General features: G+C 43.9%; 1 protein-coding gene across 2 annotated transcripts; it reads right to left on the reverse strand.

Annotated features, from left to right (window-relative positions):
* Window positions 1-2,973: 2,973 nt before the first annotated feature.
* Window positions 2,974-16,434, reverse strand: alg6 (ALG6 alpha-1,3-glucosyltransferase). Of its 2 annotated transcripts, none has more exons than XM_056604400.1 (14): window positions 16,243-16,434; window positions 15,903-15,987; window positions 15,613-15,702; window positions 15,034-15,122; window positions 14,497-14,579; window positions 13,997-14,061; window positions 13,373-13,558; window positions 12,482-12,617; window positions 10,506-10,591; window positions 9,273-9,357; window positions 9,091-9,161; window positions 6,821-6,889; window positions 5,373-5,577; window positions 2,974-3,803 (listed from the first exon to the last, which is right to left on the reverse strand). In XM_056604400.1, exons 1-14 carry the CDS (start codon window positions 16,322-16,324, stop codon window positions 3,615-3,617), a joined length of 1,521 nt encoding a protein of 506 aa, XP_056460375.1. In that variant the 5' UTR covers window positions 16,325-16,434; the 3' UTR covers window positions 2,974-3,614. The 2 variants fall into 2 exon arrangements, with proteins under 2 accessions (XP_056460375.1, XP_056460376.1); XM_056604401.1 differs by lacking the exon at window positions 16,243-16,434 and adding an exon at window positions 16,083-16,171.
* Between the last annotated feature and the right edge of the window lie 250 nt (window positions 16,435-16,684).

Below are 16,684 nucleotides of genomic sequence, written 5' to 3' on the forward strand. Positions count from 1 at the left end.
CGTAATGGGCTGTATTAAAACTGAAGATCCCTTAAGATGTCATAAAAGTGATGGGGTCCCCATGTCCCACATTGCCGCGGCAACTCCACGACTCTGCGTTACATCAATCCTCACGGACAAGCCGCAGCCTGCTGCCCACTCATAGACTTTAATGCGTTTTGGATTAAACACACCGTATGTGTGAGCTGTATATTTGCTCTTTGTTGAAGTGAAGCCAGTCGACATTGACACCAGAGGGCATGCAGTGTTCTCAGGCATGATGATTTGCTGGGGAAAAAAATAACAAGGCATTCAATTGACGATCACGTCAATGAGATAAATTAATTGAAGACAGAAGAATCCTTTGATCTGCCCTCGGTTCAGCATCACTGGCTATTATTGTGCAACCGACCATTTCAATGATGGTGATTTTTATATTTAAATGTCCGTTATCAGTGTTTCTGGCTCTAATCAAAGCTCCCATTTTCTCTCTCCGTAGATGGTGCCATGGCAGGTAGCTCTTATGACTTCCTGAAGTCCATTTTGGGGTAAGGTATGACGGTCTAACACATAAGTAGGACAGCTATATGTTAACAAAGGGCTATTAAGACATTTCTCCCTAAAGTTGAATCGACACGGGTAGTGGCAGAGGGGTGAATCCCGTTTCTTTGCTCCAAGCAAAATCTCAGCCCTAACCCTCGCTGTTGCGCATTCACGCGCAGTGGAGCCGTGTTCCGTGTCCTGAAAGCCATTTTAAGGTAGAGTTAGGGGTAAGGGGGAGGGCTATCATCCCCTCAAATTTGAGATTTTCAATGGGCACCCTCAAAGAAACTGAGAACGCTACAGTTATGACTTGCTCCTGCAATGCCTTGCGAGAAAATGGAAAATATTATTCTGGTTTTATATATTATGTTGATCTTGTATAATGTTTGATCCAAAATAAAGTGCAATATTGCAGTTTCTAACAGATTGTGAGCATGAATAATATACTTATCGAATCATACCCTGTTTTTCCATGTGGGTAAGGTTGCAATCCTACGACATTCAAACTATACAGTAAAATTCCAGAGACAGATATTGTATCAAAAGATTAAAAAAAATCAAATTAAAATAAAGATCAAAAACCTGTCAACGACTCCTAATGACGTACTGTCGGGTCTTGAAGGGTTGTCATCCCAATTCGTAGGGGTAGGGTTGAGGGGTAGGGTTAAGTGGTAGGGGTAGAGTTAAGGTGGAGATTTTTGTAGAGCAAAGAAACGAGATTGGGCCTTAAACTCATGTTGAACCTCCCCCCTTCCAGGTCTTTGCAAACAAGGTGTCATGGCTGTCGGCAGGTATTGGAATCGCTCTGGCGTCTTGTGTTACCGCCCGTTGCCCGGGAGACAAGAAGGGAGACAAATGGAATCGGAGCTGTCGGTTTCGAGGCAGAGGTGTCTTGAAAAGGCGTCACTGGACTACGGTTGAGGTGCAGGATTTGGCAGAACCAGTGGTGGAGAGTGAAACCCTGGAAGCCATCGTGTTGGACTGAGTCTACCCTGCTCCGCTAACTCCTCAGGACAGACAAATGTTGACACTCAACTGCATCAATAAAGTTGTTTTCTTGTCCCTTTAGGCAGTGTAGGGCAACTACTGGGGTAACTACACACATTTGTTTATATAACACACACCCACACACACACACACACACACACAACACACACACTTTGGCAGAGCCTGGGAAGGCCCGGGCTGTTCGGCTGCAGCGAGCGAGTCAACTGACCTACGCAGCAGCTGGCGTTCACGGCGACATTTCCTATTTCTGCCCAAGGTGGATCGTGTAGCTCTCACTTTATCACCCTTAGAGGCCGCGTGAAGGACAAAGCTCAGCCGCGGCCATAAACAAAACTAACATTTTCATACAGGCCCCCTTTTTGTTCCGCCACACCATGAGACGTGCTGTAGGCAGGGATACTTGGATTGTACGCAGCGCACCCCAGCGAACCGTCCGCTGAGGCACGTCCGCCACTTCCAATTCAAAACACGCACACACACAGTCATCACAGTTGTTGCCAACGCCGAGAGTAGAGCGGGGTGATGGTGGGGTAGGAGCAGAAGCCAGCACCAACAGTAGGTTTCCACTCTTTAGCGCTCACACGCCATCGCTCCACACCACCGGTCATTTTTTTTTACGAGTCGACTTGTGAGGCAGACCAGTGGTCAGCCGAGCCGAGAGCTGAAGTCCAAGTGTCTGGATAATCAGCCCGCCACTGGGCGATGACAGCGGCCTATTTCCCCTCTGCTGCTACTGGCTCCAGCCCTGCACGGGAACAACTTTGTTTGTAATTAAAGGCATGCGATTCCTCTTGAAATAGAAGGTCATAAATCTCATGTATGGAAGAGACTCTCCTATCAATAATTCACATGGGCTGTGAAACGCCGGCGACCTCACATTAAAGATGGCTTAGTTCTGAACCTTTTACTGCATGCTAAATAATGTGGTACTAAAAAGTAAATGTATTTTTGCTCTTTGGCCGAGCCTTAATTTGTTAGTTATTAGCCAAAATGTTTATATTCATCTATTATTATTTTATGTGTTTTTTGTGGGTATTGGTGGTTAGTCTTGAAATTGATTGTGCATTTATTAAGATGAGTTGTATGGGTTATGACGGGAGCTGTTGGACATTTTGTTACTGTTTTTCTGTCTTACCCGCCTATTTCTAAAAAAGAGGCTTGAGGGCTTTAATGTCTGAGATTGCAAAGACATACGGGCAACTACAATTTCCCCCCTAGGAATAAAACGACCACACACACACACACACACACACACACACACACACACACACACACACACACACACACACACACACACACACACACACACACACACACACACACACACACACACACACACACACGTAAGGGTGGTAACCGTAACGGTCCCTCTTCTGCCTTAACTCCTAGTCTTATATTGGCTGCACAACCAGGTCCTGCTGCCAAGGAAACACACTCCGCCCCTCGCTGGCCTGATAACATTTATTGTTGTAATGGGATTTTTTAATGCCTGTCATTAACACGCAGGAAACGAAGGTAAAGAGATTGCCTTTTTTTTTCTCCTGTGGTATTTCAACTTTATGACATCATGCTCAGATATGCCACTTTCCATCATCCCTCTTTAAGACGTGTCGCTGTTTTTTTTGGTTTAAAATGTGCACTTAATTTAGTACAGGACCCCAAGAGCTGTCGTGGTGTTGTGATGGATGGTTCATGTTCAGTAAAAGCCTTCCACAATATAGTTTGTCTAATTTTAGTTTCTAAGAATCATTAATCAGCATGTCTTTTGGACACATTTGGGAGTGCTTTTGTGCCACCGCAAAAGAAACGATGCTAAATATGTGCATACAAATTCTGTAAACAATGACGTTCTAAAGACACATTTTTAATAGTTGGTAAAAAATAGAAAACACAAAAATTCAAAAAGGATGCAATGAAGTATAGATTGCCACTCGATTGGTGAACTGCGAGCACTACAAGTCCCATGATGCTTGTGGTCGACCCACACAAGTTAAAACAATGTCTCAAGCCCTTCCAGTCCCCAACGTCAACTCTTTTTCATGAAGCATGATCGTGCCATACGGGTCGCCTAACTTTCACCAGTCTCACAAGGTCTTCTGTTTGCCCTGCGGCGTGCTGAGCTGGACGATGTTGAAGTAGATGAATGTTCCCAGGAAGTGGAGAAAGGAGAAGGTAGACACCAGCACAGGAAACAGGTCAGGCAGCCCTGCTGGAGGGGGCAGCGCCACACTAGCCACGCTCAGACCCACCATCAACACCAAACTACTGTAAAACTGAGAGAGAAAGCTAGTGTTGGCATATATTACTAGATAATTACTGCCTGCATTCAGAGCACACATCGAGGGAAGTGTAACTATATTTATTATTCTAGTATATATCATTTATTTAAATTTTTACTTGTAAGATTATGTGGTATACAGTTGGTTTTCAAATGTTTATCTATTTAAAGCGTTACTTTGGTAAAGCATTGGACAGCTGACCTTCACAAGATCACATCCTATCATTTAAGTGCTCAATTGCATCATTGTCCTCTGTGTTTCACTGCCAGTTGACATGGTCTGATGTTTGGGAATGTCCCTGGAACGGGCATTTGAAGAGTTGAGGGTGGAAACCACCTCTGTATCAGGAGGTTTGCAGTGAAAGTGTGACACAATTATTTAGAAGTTATCCGTCTGTCGCTCGGCATTACCATGAAATGCTTCTAAACAAAAACTTGGCGGCAAAGAACAACAACAAGTGAAACAAAGATATTGATTTCAAAAGACTTCAAAGTCTCACATTAGGGTGGCCATTAATTACTATGTGGCAACAAATGGCAATGCAAGTTTGTTTATAAAAGAGCAGCCAGTTTACATCTGACCATGTAAAAGCCTATTTCTGGGCCTTTCCCCAGTGTGTGTATGTGGTGTGGGGATCACACCCTCACAGCGCGAGGAGTATCAGTATCCATGTATGTTTTTTAGGGATCTACACTAGCTAAATTAGGGGGGCGATGGAACACCGTTTACAGCCCCCCTCCCACCCCCACCACGCCCCACGGGGTGAAACCTAACCGCCTCCACAGGCTCTCGTTATTTATGCTGCTTGTGTAAATAAATATACGCAGGCGAACCTGTGTTAATGACACGTTCTATAAAGAGACACCTTGGGCGGGTCTCTGTTGACACCCTGTCGGGGGACGGGGGGGACAAGATAAAAAGACCCGAGGGGCCATAGCTACTTCAGAGGTTGGGGGAAGAGGAATATGTGATAAGTATAAGTATAAGTATGAGTATATCGGTATTCCTCTGACCGGCGCTGGCGCGGATCCCACAGAGAGCTCACACAGCTTAGGGTGGCACAGGGTTCTTTATTTATCCGGTCGGCTGTGCTTCTTCCACCCCCCCTCGTTAATGTTATGATCAGCTACCGCATTCGTGCAGAGCCCCAGCTGTAGCTCTGCATGGACCGAGCCCACCATAGAGGATTACACTTGTTTTATTCTGTGACCTAAAGTTTCCTAAAAAAGGAGATGTTTCAGTATTTTTTGGTGCTCCATGTCAAAATAGTAAGCGGTGTCAGTCTTATAGGCAGACTGGACAATGCAGTGTCAGCAATAGCTTCTTGAGGTACAAATTAGTGTCACGAGACAGTACAGGCCGCCGCTAGGTGCTAACAAAAATAAACATCTCTGCAAGAAAATACATAAGACACCTTTGACGTAACGTCACAACTGGTATGTCTTCACATTCTCTTGATAGCCTTAGCCAATTTTTGAGTCAACCACATTTTCTTAACAGAAAGACCAAGGTAAAGAAGAGTTCCACAACCACCAGGAGCCTTGAGTTTGTCCCAGGCCTTACCTTCCGGCGGATGATGCGGGCCAGGTCCAGACGTGGCAGCCATGCAGGCAGCCACGCGGCCAGCCTGCGGTAGCCCTCCAGCCGGAGCTGGGCCTCGGTGCAGCGCTCCAGCGCAGACAGCAGGTGGGTGCTGAGGACGAGGAAGGCCAGCGAGGTCACTGCATAGGGCATCAGCAAGCCGTCCTTTAGTAGCAACGGCAACATGCTGGAAAAGAGAGAGAGGGGAGGGGTAAAATAACTTGCAGGCATTATTATTATTAACTCATGGATACAGACTGCTCGTGCACGCGTGTGCGTGTATGTGACAAATCACATGGGAAATGGAAGTTACATACACGGCAAAACAATGTACGAACTGTATGCATGTTTATGATTGTAAGAGAAAAAACTATTAATTCATTATTTTAGAAAGGCAAGAGAGATAGCTCTGACCTCCACAGGTTGTGTGTGTATGTGTGTGTGTGTTGGGGGGGGGGGGGGGTCAGTGCCCTTGGGATAGTCTGGGCTTGTAGTTAAGCTCTGTTTAGTGAAGGGACATGAGCAAGAACCACAGTTGATTCTTAGTAAATCACATATTTCCCCAGCCCATTAGCGATTAAGTCGTAACCTCTCACAACAAACCCCTTATTCTCCTCTGTCCGGTCCAACAACACTGGCCCTATTCAGAAAAACACATTTTGGAAATTGTAGAAATACATACTTTTCCCATTTAATAGATGGGGAGCATTTACTCGGCCAGGCGTAATTGTGCTTATGCTCTTGCATTTGGGGGGCCGTCTTGGCCCAACAGAAGACAGTGTTTGTTGTGTTGTTATAACTTGGGGCGCGTGTGGCGGACGTTGCCGATGCGCGAGTCCATGCTGAACTGTAGAGACTGAACACAGACAGAGCCGTCCCCTGACCGAAGGCACGCAAACTATGCCGTGTTCAATTTCACAGATAGACTTATGCTAAACCACGAGCACAACAATTAGTGCTGCCAGCAGAGTTGACTAACAGCTGGGGAAATTTAGAGATGCTGAGCGGTGGCCAACGGCAGGGGCGGTGCTCATGGATCTGTGCTTGGACTGTTCACCCGCATCCTATTATCTTAGGTGTCTGCTCCGCTCCCGACTCAAACACATGAGTCCGGGCGGGCCACTGATAAGAACTCTCCAGCATAGGCATAAAAGTATATCTCTTACTGGTTAATTTGGTAAATAGGGGGGAAAGACCGCCATTTGAAATAGGGCAAGTATATAAATATATATTTATTCTTCTGGCCGGCTAATGTATGGAAAGTAAAAACTCAGGTCATCAAAAACTATTTTCAATATTTTGTGTTTGGGGGAAACGGAAGATTAAATGTGAAAACATTTAATGTTACATTAAGAAAAAAAAAAAAAAAAAAAAAAAAGAATCGTCAAAATGTTAACTGTGAACTTTTGTTCAAACCACAGCGTTCTTACCTGAACGTGGAGACCTGGAGGAAGTAAATGGCCACCAAGGGCAGATCGTTGAGCAGGAGGCAGACCGGCCTGTTGAGATAGTTTCATAACACTTAGTTATACTCTCACCATAGTCTGAAAAGACTTAGCTATATTCCCACCATAAGACTTGGATATACCCCAACCATAGTCTGATTAGACTTGGATAAACTCCCATAATAAGAATTTGATATAAGACTTAGATATACTCCCTACATAGTCTGATAGGATGTCCACCACGCTATAGTAACTCAAGCATTGAAAGTTAATTTCACAAGACACATATGCATGTTATGCAAATGCTACTTTGTTAAAAAACAAACATTCAGGATTCTCTCAAACTGTGTGTGTGTGTGTGTGTGTGTGTGTGTGTGTGTGTGTGTGTGTGTGTGTGTGTGTGTGTGTGTGATGACAAGAGGGGCATAACCCTTCCATTTAGCAGCTCTTAACAGCAGCTCTAGGAGACCAGGGGTCAACCACAGCACCGTGTCAATTCCCTCCATGGAGACAGTCACTTTAAATCTCTATGGGATAGAGGTTTAACCAACCTTCAACTCTGGGACAAAGATTGAACCAACTATAAATTATATAGGATAGAGATGAAACCAGCTTTAAACTCTAGGATAGAGATCTTATAATAACAGTACATTTAATTTCTATATTTTATGAGTCAAATATGCTGAAACAACAAGGAAAAGAGAAAAAGAAGAACAACAATAACATCGATTTTAACAACTTTTAACTCTACAGGATAGGGATTAAACCCACTTTAAATTCTAGGATAGAGAATGAACCCATTTTAAACTCAAATGGAGAATTCAATGCTGGATGGTCCAAATGTACGCATAGGGCAAGTAGGAGGATGTATGTACTCACAGGAAGTCGGAAGGCCTTCCAGCATGTACAGGTAGGTAGTAGGATGGACTACATGTATGTACTCACATGGCAGCTAGGAGGATGGACTACATGTATGTACTCACAGGGCAGCTAGAGGGATGGACTACATGTATTTACTCACAGGGCAGGTAGGAGCATGTACTACATTAATGTACTCTCAGGGCAGCTAGGAGGATGGAGGATGGACTACATGGACCCCTTTAGATCCCTCTATATACCAGATCCTTGGGCTCTGTGATCACATCACACAGTTTTTCCTATCACTGTTACGCTGACGACACTCAACTATTCCTCTATTTCCCCTACTCTGACAACACCTTGATTGCAACACGTATCTCAGAATGTCTGGCAGACATCAGCACTTGGACGACTGCCCATCAGCTGAAGCTTAACTTCAAAAAGACTGAGCTCCTTCATTTGCCAGGGAAAGATTGCCCTCAAATGGACTTACAGGTCACTGTTGAGGATATCGCTATATCTCCATCACCAACCGCCAGAAACCTCAGTGTCATACTAGACAATCATTTATGCTGCACCATGAACATCACGGAGGTGGCCCGATTCTGCAGATTTGCCCTCTACAACATCCGCAGGATCCGGCCCTTCCTCATGAGGGAAGCAGCTCAGCTCCTGGTCCAAGCGCTCCTCATCACCCAGCTTGACGACTGCAACTCGCTCCTGGCTGGACTCCCCGCCTCCGCGAATAAACCAGTGAGTTGCAGCGTAGCCAGAAAGCTGCAGCGCGCCTTGTGTTCAACCTACCTAAATTCTCCAATGTGACCGGCTCCCTTAGGTAGTCAATTGAACTGCCTCTGCCTCTGCCTATCTCCAAGCTTTGATCAAACCAAACACCCCAGCTTGAGCGCTCTGCTCAACTACTTCAGCTGGACGTCTGGTACCACTATCGCTAAGAGCAAGCAAAAGTCGATCATCAAAGTCAAAAGTCTTCTGCTTTGGCAACACAGTGGTGGAACGAGCTCCCTGCAGATGTCAGGACCAAAGAGCCGCTCACCAGCTTCCGCAAAAGACTCAAAACTCACCTGTTCAGAGTCCACCTAGACTCTGCCTAGCCACCCCCTACCAACCCTAATTATTGTATGTTATACGTCCTGGCACTTTATGTACACACTTATTGTATGTCATACTTAGTTATGTAGCATCTAACCCTAGCTATCTTTGATGTATACGGGGGAATTGGTACAATCAATTGGTACTGATTGTAGGTGCTTTGCACTTGGTTCTATGAACATGCTTACTGTACCGATTTATAGTTTCACCTTCTTCTGACACGTGTACTTATTGTAAGTCGCTATGGATAAAAGTGAATAAATGTTAATGTACATGCATGTACTCACAGGGCAGCTAAGAGGATGGACTTCTCGTGGACTTGATAGGAGAAGAGGAAAAAGGCCAAAGAGGAATTGACCTAGAAGTGAAGTGACATTGAAATGATTGAATCATTGACTGTTTTCAACCGTTTTGTTAACTGTTAACCATTAAAGATTGACTGATGTTGAAAGTTTCGATGCTTTGTTACCAGAGCCAGTTTAAACTGCCAGAACGTGGGCGTCTTCAGAAGCTTCAGTGAGGAGGGTGTGATGGCTAGAAGAGTCACGGCGAAACTGAAAGACAAAGATACGGCCATTCCTAATATGATCATTACAATTTGCTTATGATTATGACATTTATACATAATGATTAGGAAAAAGCCAGCCAAGTTGAAAACATTTGTTTAACCCCTGACATGGATGAGGGCTGCCACGGATCCAGCTCAAGTGTTTTGGAATGTGACTGTGTAGAAGATGCACGGCCAATAAGCCTAACCAGGCTGATCCCAGTCTAGCTAGCTAGCTAGCTAGCCCCTGCCGTTCTACCACAGAGCCCAGGTGTACCACCTGCTTGAAGGCTTTTTCAAAGTTTTTTTTTTTTTTTTCTTTGGCTCTAGTCCATGTACCACCCGGCCCAGTGGGAAAGTGGAATAGCTCAGCTCCTCTGCACCCCATGTTTAGTGTTGGCGGTGGTGGTTGTGATAGGAAGACAAAGTGTTTGGGGAAATGGGTGTGAGATAATCTTCAGGGCAGCAATGTCATGTAGATCCATTAGGGGTGTGTGCGTGTGTGTGTGTGTGTGTGTGTGTGTGTGTGTGTGTGTGTGTGTGTGTGTGTGTGTGTGTGTGTGTGTGTGTGTGTCCAGGTTTTTGGCGTGGAGGGACAAGTATCACTTTCCACAGCTGATTCTCTACAAATACACAGAGCCTCAGTACTGCACTGAGGTCAAAAGTTTCAAAAGTAATCCCTAATTAATTGAATGTGTGCGGTATGCACAAAAACAAAAACAAAATAGAAATGATATCCGATTTGCGAACATACATGGTCCAAGAATTTATCCACCAGGGTTTTAAGTGTATCCCTCCATGTTTGTGGTTTTTGGTGTCCCTACATTTTCTGATGGACTCCAATAACTTTGTGAAAGGAAAGAGAATTATGTTCCCATTTTATACCGGTGTTCCAGAAATGTTGCAGTCACAAAGCCACGCACAGTAAAAAACTTTTCATAAAGCTCAAAGTTCGGATTATTATTGCATCAGATTCATAGAGCAGCTGCCACCACTGGATCCAGAAGCTTTTGGTGATAATCTTGATTTTCACCCTTGGAATAAATAATAAATAATAAATAGTCAGTGTGGAGTGTCTTTACCGGTGCAGGAAATTGAAGGGCAGAAACATGACAGATAAAGGGAGACATGAAAGACAGTTCATGTGGAGATTACCTTAGGTAGAACTGAGAGTCCGAGGACAAGATGGAGCGGATCTTTATCAGGACGTTTAGGCTGCACCATGCGTTTGCCACCTTATCCTACACACACACACACACACACACACACACACACACACACACACACACACACACACACACACACACACACACACACACACACACACACACACACACACACACACACACACACACACACACACACACACACGTTAAAGCCTCACTGGTGAGATGGGGTGGTTTGATGGCTGATGCTCTATTTGTGCTTTGAATCCACCACAAGCATCTAAAATGTAAAGACCTCAGAGTCGGGCAGGGCATTAAATGAAAACAGTAAAACATGAAACAGATGGGTGGCATTGACCCGAGTCGTCATTCTCAATCCTGAGAATGCAGTGAAGATTCCCCAAGGGCATTCCACAATGCATTTGCACAGGAGCAAGGGGTTGGGGTGGGTCCGACTAGACAGAATTCGTAGGGCTCCTGACGGTGTGCGATCCCATCCTGGAGACTGCGTTTCTGGCGTCTTGCGTCTCCTTCTCTGACACACAGCTGCTCTGGGCTCAGCTGTGTGCAGATCTTAGGTGGGGGACGTTGGGAGAGTGTGTGTGTGTGTGTGTGTGTGTGTGTGTGTGTGTGTGTGTGTGTGTGTGTGTGTGTGTGTGTGTGTGTGTGTGTGTGTGTGTGTGTGTGTGTGTGTGTGTGTGTGTGTGTGTGTGTGTGTGCCTAGTCAGCACTAGAAGACCCCCGCCACCCACCCCTGTTCCTGGGCTGCCCTCCCAACTCTCACTCTCTTCTCCCAGCCGCTCCGCTCCAAATAACTTGAAGCGGAATGCTGCCGGGAGGGCAACACATGAATGGATTCTGAGGAGGTTGAGGCGGGGGGGCTGGTGGTGGTCTGCAGTGTTGGCTTATAGGTGAAGGAGCTGCTCAGTAGCCGATGCCGATGCGGAATTTCACAGGCGCAAGCATTTGCTGCCATTTTTTTTCTTCTGGCCATAGCAGGAAGCAACCTTAGACACGAAGAACGCCGGCCGGTGGGTAAACTTACAACTACCCACTCAGCCCCCCCCCCCCCCCCCCCCCTGCTCTTAGACCAAACCCACAACTCGCCACCAGTCGCCAGCCTTGTACTTCCAAGACAGCCCTTTCCCAGCTCACTGACAGACTCTGCCTACATGCAGTTTCCCCAATTAGTTTATTACATTACAACACAAACACACACACACACACACACACACACACACACACAGACACACACACACACACACGATTCATTGCCGATCACTTTTCAAACGGCTTCCAATCTCCCTTCCCCCGCCCCCCGGTCATGTGCATGGGTGGAACCGGCCAGCGTAAAAGTATATGTTTGCTCTTCAGAGACGCGGCCCACGCTGCGCTGCCAGCCCGTATCGATGGCCAGGCTGGCACCCGGCAGCACGATAACAAACAGCACTGAGGAAGACGTCAGTTAATTAACAGCTGTTTCATGTTGGCCCTTTGACATCTTGAGGAGTCCTTCTCGGAAAAAGGAAAATAATAAATACACTCCATTTTCATGGGTCCTCTTCCCCGGCACCTGTCATGTCTTGTTACCAAAATATATTTACTTCTGAGCCGCATTACAGGTTCAATGGCGGCCTTCCTGGTTGAATAAATTTGAGAAAAATATATATTCCCATTTCGATACTTAGTTTGTGGCCGAATACTGACACCTCCAGTGTCCTTCTCTGAATATAGATTTACTTTATGTTAGATACAAAGATATTCTTCTAAAGTTTGTGAACTTGAATCACTGACATTTGGAATTACTTTAACTCTAAATAGGTATCCACAATAATGCAAACATTAAAAGTTTGACCCACCATGTTTTTGACTTCAGTAAATGCCCACCTTTGTGTGGTGGTATATTATGTCCTGAGGGAATATCAAAGCAGGGGTGTTTGTTTTAAAACAACATATTGGCCGTACCTCAAAGAGACCTCTTGCTACAGGGAAGATCCTCCGGAGTACCTGCAAGGCCTGCTCGGGGTCAGACAGGAAGGGCAGCCAGCAGAGGGCAAAGGTCACCAACACTGTCACTGCGATCTTCACAAGCGAGAACAGCCTTTAGGGTGGACAGACAGGGGGGGAGGGGTGGGAACCACACGCATGCACGCCAACACACACACAAAATGCCACGCATACACATTAACATGGTTATTCAATTGAATACAACAAATACAATAAAAAAAACAATAAGTCCCAATTAACTAAGTACACTTTACTTTTTTTTATTAAAGCAACAATTCTACTGTCACATGCCTCGTAAATTGGGTGTTTTACTTTCGGTCAAGGAATGGCGAGAAGGCCATTCATCAGCTGAAAGTCTTGCAAACAGGTCAGGGTATGTGGTCAGCTGGACACACACACACAGGAATAGCTGAGGAGCCTGGGAATGGTGAGAGTGTCAACTGGTCATATCTTTGCCCTAGCCCCCTGTAATCCACCTCTCCTTTTGCTACTAAATGCCCTTGGTACATTGTTACAAGATAAACACACACACACACACACACACACACACACACACACACACACACACACACACACACACACACACACACACACACACACACACACACACACACACACACACACACACACACACACGATTGTTGGTGGCCAAAGATTGATTGGCTTATCGAATATATCAATTATAGTAGGCAAAAGGGAGGGAAGTTCATTAAGGAAAGCCTATAAAATGTTCCCCTTAAGTAAGGGGCAATAGAGTGCGGATTACATTTGGTTGTGGTGTGGCTATGGAATTGAAGAAGGAGTTAAAGTCAGCATGGAGGTAAAAGTATAAATATAGCAGACGCTCACCCTCTTCCTGTTAAGCCCTGTCGGGCACACTTCCCCAGTAGGTAGCAGAAGAAGGGCAGGGCGTGGTAGAGTTCCATCTGTTTGTAGTTGAGTGCCAGAGAGAAGGCCAGGGAACCGAGGGCATCCCAGCCCAGACCCAGTCCCAGCACCCCCCACAGGGTCAGGCCCAGGCTCAACCCATTGTACCTGACCACCATCAAGGACCATTACTTTGTTATTCATTCATTTCAAGTTCTGAGGATAGGAGTTGTCGGGCTGATCTTAGCTATATCGCTATTGATCGAACATCCATATAGAAATGTAAACTAAATATATGTTTCTGTTCAAATGCCAGAAGGTGTAGGAAATTGTGCTTTGGAAGCTCCATTTCTGTTCATTTATCTTTTCAGGAACATCAAATTCTACAGTACTACCTTTTTTCTTACAATAAATACAAAAAACGGTTGGTCAGATAACCTTTCTATACTATAGTATGACAGCTATACCTCAGGATAATTAAGCAACCAATATTATTGATGGCCTTCTTCTCTTGTCTATAGTATTTGGGAATACCGACACAACACAAAATGAAAGCATATGACTGGTTTCAGACTTGGGAAAATGTATTTAGTACACAAAGGATACTGGAAATGGCCATAGTCGATGAGTATGAGTCCTGGGTAGAGCAATATGCAGAGCAAGGTGCCGACCTGGGTGGAATGATTTTAGTATCTGGATGGTTAACTAATGGAATTACATTTAATTCAACTTAAATCAACTAAAATGAAATCTAAAAAAGTATGATAAAATCGATTTATATTGCAAACAATTATTTAAATATGAAATCCAAGAAATCTGAGTCCAACTGTAAGTAAATGTATGTAGACATACCTGACATTAAACTTATAAAAGCACAAAACATTCATATCAGTTCCATTTATGTTTTTTGTTTTAAATTTACATTTATATTTTCCTCTAATGATATAACAAAGTCACCTTTAAATTCACAACTTTGCAATCAAAATAGCTTGTGTTATTATGGATCTCCCTCCACAAGTGATACGATACATAACAACATGGAATATATTCAGTTTCAAAAAGATGAATACAAATTAAAACTCAAATACAACCAAAACATGTCTTACCTTCTTATTGGTGGAGCCATTGGTAAGGTAACAACAGTATAAAACCACGGCAGGGATGTAGACCAGCAGATCTGTAGCAAGAACTGAGAAACAGAAAGGAAGCGAATTGATGAAATCCAGTGAAAGAAACTGTGAATGAAATCTAGTGCATGAAATACAGTGTGTATATTGTATGCAATACAATATTAAATCCAGGGAATACAGTATGAAATACAGTGCCTGCAATACAGTGTACGAAATCTCTGAAATATCCCTTCATTAGTAAAATGATAATGTTGAATACATTAATTCAATTTTAACACCCTTTTGATAAGCTTCACAGTTGCATCCAATCCATAGATACCCAACACTTACCACAACCTCATGCTTAATGGATTAATCAAACTGTTATACATATAAGCCCATCAAACGCATTAATAGGCATGTCACAGAGTTCCCTGGGTTTACGAAATCAATACACAAATTAATTAGGCATTTATGTTTGGATGGGTCATTCCATTGCCCCTCCCCATGTCTTTTGGCCATGCAGGCCCATACCTGTGGCCCTCATGAACAGCTTGTGTGCTGGGCTTTCGTACCCTCTGGATCCCAGCAGCTTCACCCATTCAGGGTTGATCAGCTTAGCTCTGAGAAAATAACACAAGAAAAAAAGCAGGTTTTGGACACTTTCGTTTACTAATTGAGTTATGAAGCAGATCTTTGTGCTTTCTGCGATGCTAGCAAGTTGGTTCATCTTAAGTCTTTTATAGCAGGTGTATGTTGTAATGCTCAAACACGATTGTTTTGCACTATATAGGGCTTTTACATTAAGACATCACATCACGATGGCCGCCAAAATATTAGGAGCACGGACACACATATATATATTTACACATTTATACACGTATACATACATGCATACAGACACATTAAATATATAGTTGGATCATTTGAATACAAATACATATAAGGAAGTACTTTACATTCTTGTAACTCCTTACAAAATCTACTACTAGATAAATACTTGTACTGCCTACCTTCTGATTATCATAAAGTGTCTTTATATATTTATCTATTTGGTATATTGTCTATGAAAATACATGCTTACAAACAGTAAGCATGTACGAGCAAACTTACACATGAGCACATAGCAGGCTATGGAAGGCAGTCAAAGGGGGGTAGTCAAGACCCCAGTAGTTCAGGTCATTATCAGTCGAGTTGAAATACCTGTGTTGGAAAGTAAAGGACATCACCCAGGACATTCGTAACAAAATGTAGAAGATTGTTTTCAGGACAGGTGACCTCTACTTCAGGGAAGATAGCTTAACGCTATATTGGTATCGAAAAAATGTTATAGACATACTATTGTGTACACACTCATTACAAAAATCTCTTATGAGCTACTGAAGAGGCAGACCTATACAGACCATTCCTGTATGGGCAGGTTGTACGTCACTTCTTGCCAATGCCTTTGTGCCTCATAGTCTCCAAACATAGGTGGTTTACCTGCACCTGGAAAAAACACGCATATCTTAGGCATCTTTGCATTGTAGATAGATAACAACTTAATGTTGAATACTCCAACTTCTCCAGCAATGAAAGCAGACCTTGCAAACATGCAGGTTGGTTGATAGATTTTAATAACAGTATCCTCCGGTGACTCTCTGTATGTTCAATTATTGTATTACGTATGTGGAAAACAATCAATACTGCAGCTGTTTAATCTGAAGGATGCCATATGCCATCACTATGTTGACCAAATCCTACCTGAATATGAATTGAATGAAACTCCCCATCTCACAAGGACACCAAGCAGAATGGACATCGATACAAGAGTACACGTTTCCATTGCAGATTGATTGACTATAGCGTTTGTCTGTACTATAACGGTTAAATAGATTTATTCGGATATAACATTGTTTCAGAAAGTGCACGTTTCCTGAAACGTCACCGATAAAGGATGCGTACAGCCCTTTGATTCGACGGATGGGGATGACGTCACCGTTGTGCCTTTAGAGGCGTTCAAGTCAACTGGGGCAGAAATCTTCTTCGGTTCCTGTGTGAGCTTGCACCCATGCAGGGATGTATTGTGTGTTGGAGTAATGCATTTTGTTTTCCTGCTTCTACATGAGAGTGGTTTTATAGCAATAAGTACGCTAATGTTTACAACCACATAACATCAACACTTCTAATTCTGCTAATGCTACTA

Source organism: Gadus chalcogrammus, chromosome 12 (assembly GCF_026213295.1).
Source record: "Gadus chalcogrammus isolate NIFS_2021 chromosome 12, NIFS_Gcha_1.0, whole genome shotgun sequence".
NCBI lineage: Eukaryota > Metazoa > Chordata > Actinopteri > Gadiformes > Gadidae > Gadus > Gadus chalcogrammus.

Coding starts and splice junctions, on each gene's coding strand:
- alg6 (XM_056604400.1), bottom strand. CDS start 16,324: ATGGAAACGTGTACTCTTGTATCGATGTCCATTCTGCTTGGTGTCCTT. Junction 14,062..14,496: donor ATGGCTCCACCAATAAGAAG/GTAAGACATGTT, acceptor CATTCCACCCAG/GTCGGCACCTTGCTCTGCAT. Junction 3,804..5,372: donor CCCGCATCATCCGCCGGAAG/GTAAGGCCTGGG, acceptor TTTCTCTCTCAG/TTTTACAGTAGTTTGGTGTT.